This window comes from Dipteris shenzhenensis, chromosome 26 (assembly GCF_047967505.1).
Source record: "Dipteris shenzhenensis isolate YYH24624 ecotype China chromosome 26, Dip_SZ_1.0, whole genome shotgun sequence".
NCBI classification, from domain to species: Eukaryota; Viridiplantae; Streptophyta; class Polypodiopsida; order Gleicheniales; family Dipteridaceae; genus Dipteris; species Dipteris shenzhenensis.
Window position 1 is genome coordinate 13,092,146 of NC_141621.1, and position 4,941 is coordinate 13,097,086.

The following is a 4,941-nucleotide window of genomic DNA, read 5'->3' on the forward strand; positions in this document are numbered from 1 at the left end:
AAGAATTAGAAGAAATTAGCAATAAGAGAGGGAGAAAGACAGAGGATGTGGCTCCACGTGGCACCAATCCTTTAAAAAAAATGAGCTTTCTCAAATGCCATGGCTTCACTTAGGCCTCCATATATATATATGGAAGGCCAAAAATTACAAGGCAGGCCAAAAATTTGCATATACAATTGAGGGTCTTTACAGGGGCAGTCAGGGCATTAATTACACACTGCCAGCTAGCTATAAGCTCCTCCTTCCATCCTACCTTGCTGTCGGTTTGAGCCCAAAATGTGAGCATCGGCCATGGATGGGCACCGCTATTGGTGGTCTGTAAAGACCCTGATGATAGGACAAGAGAGACTGGTCTATAGTTGCATATCTTGTCTTTTTGAGGAATTGGATTCCAAGCTTTTAAGTTCTTCAAAATGATCGAATGCTCTGCAATTGGCGTGAGCTTCAACGACGGTTTTGTAGATGCACTGCAGCAGCTAAGTACGACTCTGCCACCCGTTCGCTATACGAAGCACATATGGCAAGAATCTCGCACAGATACATGGTGGAATATTTGCAACAACGTAAGTGACAAACAAGCTGCGGAGATTTTTCAAAAATTTGATTGCAGCGGTCATTGCCTGACAAATCGGATTATCCAACTTTCAGGAACTTCTCGGCTCTCCTGATTTTCGGCAGAAGAAGGATTCCAGGGAGGCCCTTTGGGTGCACGGTTGGAAGACTCCAGAATGGGCTTATAAAGAGGCAGTAGCACCCAGGGCCATTCATGGGGACAGCTTTCAAACGTGTAGGGATTCAGACAGACCTCGAAATGCTCTCCAGAAGGGATTGCCTCGGCTCAATCAGGCTAACGACATTCATGCCCTCTCAGAGGAACGTTCAAATGTGCTTCCACTCTTAAAGTCAAACGATTTGATTCATATGTTTGTCAAGCGTAAGAATATGGTTGATGCTCGTTATGTATTTGATAACATGGCGAAGCGTAATGTGGTGTCTTGGAACATTTTGATCCTTGGGTATGCCAAGCAAGAAGAAGGAACGCTGGCTTTGGAATTGTATGCACGGATGCGCCAAGAAGGTGTCCAACCGAGTGCTCGGACCTTTGTTGGCACATTAAAGGCTTGCAGTGTCCTTGCAGAGGAAGAGGTGAAGCAAGGTGTTGGCAAATGTGCAAAATTAGGGTGCGTGGAGAAAGGTAGGGCCATCCACTCGCAAGTTGTAATAAGTGGCTTTGAGTTGGATATGTTTGTTGGAACCGCCTTGTTGGATATGTATGCGAAATTTGAGAGCCTAGAGAATGCACAGTGTGTCTTTGATGAGTTGCCCGATCGTAATTTGGTTTCCTGGAATGTCATGATCCTGGGGTACAGTAAACACGGAGAAGGTGCAATGGCTTTGGATTTGTATGCAAGAATGCAACAAGAGGGTCTCACACCAGATAATCGGACCTTTGTTGGTGCTTTGAAGGCTTGTGGTAGCCTGGCAGCACTGGAAAAGGGGAAGCTAGTTGATGGGAAATTTGTGAAAGTCGAAAGCCTAGAGAAAGTAAAAGCTATCTACTCCCAATTAGTACAGAGTGGTTTTGAGTCAGATGTATACTCAGGAAATACCTCAGTGGATAATTTTATACGATGTGGGAGCATGAAGGATGCACAGTGCATCTTTGATGAGTTGCCATGTTGCAGTCTCTTTACGTGGACTACCATGATTTCGGGGTATGCCGAGCAAGAAGAAATTGCAATGGCTCTTATGCTTTATGCACAAATGCAGAAGCAAGGTCTGTCACCTGATAGCTTGGCCTTCGTCGCCATTCTGGAAGCATGCGGCAATACAGCAGCCTCGGAAACTGGAAAGGAAGTTCATACTCAAATTAGCATGGTTGGACTTGAGAATACTATAATTGTGGCAAACAGTCTTATTGACATGTATGCAAAATGCGGGGGCATGGATGATGCCCAAGAGTTATTTGACGCATTGCCCACAAGGGATGTTATAACATGGAATTCATTGATTGCAGGTTATGCCCGCCAGGGAAAGAGTGAACTTGTATTTCATTTGTTCGAGAGAATGAGGCATGAGAGCATTGAACCAGACAGGTTTACTTTTCTTAGTGTTCTCAATGTATGCAATCATGCGGGTTTACTCGACAAAGGCCTTAGGTCCTTACAGGCTATGAGCAACCATTATGGCATTATCCCAACGATTGAGCACTATACATGCATGGTTGATCTCCTCTGCCGTGCAGGCCAAGTGAATGAGGCAGTTATGATGGTGGATAAGATGCCTGTCCAACCTGATGTTGTTGTGTGGTTGACCTTGTTGGCCGCTTGCCAAAAGTGGAAGAATATAGAGGTTGGAAGGCGTGCCTTTAAGAATGTGGTAAGATCAGGTGAAAAACTTCCTTCGGCATGTGTCTTGATGTCAAATTTATATGCAGATGCTGACATGTGGGCAGGCTGCTATAGGATCCATGTATGCGCAAGCGCAGAAGAAGTCGGGACAGAGCTGGTGGAGAGACCTTGGTGGAATGGTCCATACATTTGTGGTGAGGGATATGAAACACCCTCAAAGCAAATAGAGGTTTAAATGAAGGAAGCCCAGTTCGGATTATGGGTTACACACAACAGATGACAAGATGGCTATCGTCGTTCATGCTATACATATCACTAAGATGCTGCAGGTTTGTGATGATTATCACAGGGCCACTGCTCTTATATCAAAGGTACTATAGCCATTTATTTTTAAGTAGATGCAAGTTGCTTTCAAATTACAGGGATGGAAATTGTCTCTGACAAGTATTGTATGATAAGCTATGATTATGACTCATAGACAAGCATATGTCATAGTAGAAAACTCGAGATGAAACAAGCTATATCTTCATGAATATAAGGGCAACCTGCATGTGCTCAGACCTATGGGTCTTGTTGGCTTCTATTCCTATGCACTTGTATGTACGAAAGTACAACAACTGTGAGTCTATGCTGCTATTGTCCACCCAAATTGCTGAAGAGGCACCATAATCCACTGCCTTTACCCCCTGCATAGTTGAAGGGTCATTGCGATCTGATTATGGCAAGGGATTTTATAAAAGAGGCAATAATTTAAGTGGCTCGACGTGGGTGCAAAAGCCCCCTGAATCTTGCATGTGGTTAGCCATGTGTATGAGTGTCAATGGTGAATTGAAATGGGTTCTGATGCCAAATGCAAGGCGGAGATTGCTGGAGTGGAAGTAGATGGCACTTGCAAAAAGCCTAGAGATGACGGGGGAACTGTTGGATATGGATCCTGAAGAGGATTATGGTCAGACTACGGTATTAAGCAACTAACAATCCCCGATTTCTGGGGCAATCTAACAGCTCACAGGCCAGCCAAAAGGCCAGCCACCTCAGCCAAACACGTGGCCAGAAAGACCAGCTGGTCTGGCCGACCAGAACTGGCCGACCAGCTGGCAGGCCCACCGACCAGCTGGCCGACCAGCTAGTTCTGGCCTATAAAGGCACAAGCCCCCACACTCCTTCAGATAGGACAGGACCTGCAGCTGCTCCTCTTCTCCTTCATGCTTTGCTGCAGCGCTGCCTGCTCCACTTCTACCTCTCCTCTTCAGATCTGCTCCTCTCTGCCTCCTGGCTGCTGCCTTCTCTCTGCCTCTCCTTCCTTCCTCCTGGCTGCTCCATCTTCTCCTCCAGATCTGCCCCAACTTCTGCTCCTCTGCTCCACATCTGCTCCTCTACTTCAGCTCTGTCCCCTTCTGCTCCAGATCTGTCCCATCCTGCTCCAGATCTGTCTCTTCTGCTCCTCTGCTCCAGATCTGTCCCCTCCTGCTCCAGATCTGCTCCTTATCTTCATCATCATCGAGCTACACGGAGGGCTGCGTTACGCTCCCTCTGCTGCTATCTTTTCTACAGTTTCTCTACATGGAATCATCTTTCTGATTCACCTCAGCCACGGTCCTTGAGACACGACAGCTTGAGGTTCTTGTATTCAGTTTTTCATATTACCGACAAGCAGTATGTTTTCTGAGTTCCGTTCTTCGGTTGTGTCTGAGTATTGTCTACTTTTTGATCGCTCCACTGCAAACCCTATCGTTTCTCTATATACGGTGGACTGGTTCTTGAGACATTAGACATACCCAAAGCTTTGCCTGCATCAGCTTTTCTTGAATCGCTCATGGAGGCACTTCCATAGGTGCTGCCTACAGTGCTTCCTCTGTTGGAAAGGTCACCTCCCCGTCTATAAGCCCCCATATGAGGAGAGCATGGGGGAGGGAGACCTAGGGCAAGAGCTGCCACATGGGCATCTGTTTGGATGCCATCTGGGTAGCATGCCCAGAGGAAAGAACATGGAGAGAGGGTTGCCACATGGGCAGTACCCCACAGAAAAAGAGAGGAAGGGGCTGCCACATGGACACCATCATGGCTGTCATGTGGGCGGCACATCTAAAGAAGTACCTGGAGCCATCCGGGAGTATGGATCAGCACCATGGATAAGGCGACTGGTAGAAGCACGTCCAGGAGCATATCAGTGGCGGTTTGGAGCTCCAGACAGAGGTGAGGAGTGGCTGTATGATGGCCACACATGGCAGGATGACAGGTGCGCCTGCGATGGACAGGTATCTAGGCGGCTTAGGGCCTGCATCAGGCCTGACAGAAGCCACAAAGGCAGCAGCCCAAAAGGGCCTGCCAAAGGCATGACTATTAATGAAGAGCATGCATACACAAGCCAAGCTTCTACAACAAAAGCAAAGAAGGGTGAGCAGAAGTGTGGATGTTGTGGCAAGCTTAAACACAGGGAAGTTCAAGAAGCGTGAAGATATTACTCAGAAGAACAAGGAAAAAAGCAACAACAGTGCACATGTGGTTGAAGAAGTCACTGAACTTTGCATGACGGAAATGAGCGACGATGAAGGATGGTCTTTCTAATCGACGACAAAGAATAGGTTTC

General features: G+C 47.0%; 1 protein-coding gene across 1 annotated transcript; it reads left to right on the forward strand.

The window, feature by feature from the left end:
• The first annotated feature begins 225 nt into the window (after positions 1 to 225).
• LOC147884693 (pentatricopeptide repeat-containing protein At1g06140, mitochondrial-like) lies at positions 226 to 3,282 on the forward strand. The gene is made up of 2 exons (XM_087397771.1): positions 226 to 563; positions 649 to 3,282. The coding sequence occupies exons 1-2, from the start codon at positions 414 to 416 to the stop codon at positions 2,584 to 2,586; spliced, it is 2,088 nt and encodes a 695-aa protein (XP_087253897.1). The 5' UTR covers positions 226 to 413; the 3' UTR covers positions 2,587 to 3,282.
• Positions 3,283 to 4,941: the final 1,659 nt, after the last annotated feature.

Coding starts and splice junctions, on each gene's coding strand:
- LOC147884693 (XM_087397771.1), top strand. CDS start 414: ATGATCGAATGCTCTGCAATTGGCGTGAGCTTCAACGACGGTTTTGTA. Junction 564..648: donor GGTGGAATATTTGCAACAAC/GTAAGTGACAAA, acceptor TCCAACTTTCAG/GAACTTCTCGGCTCTCCTGA.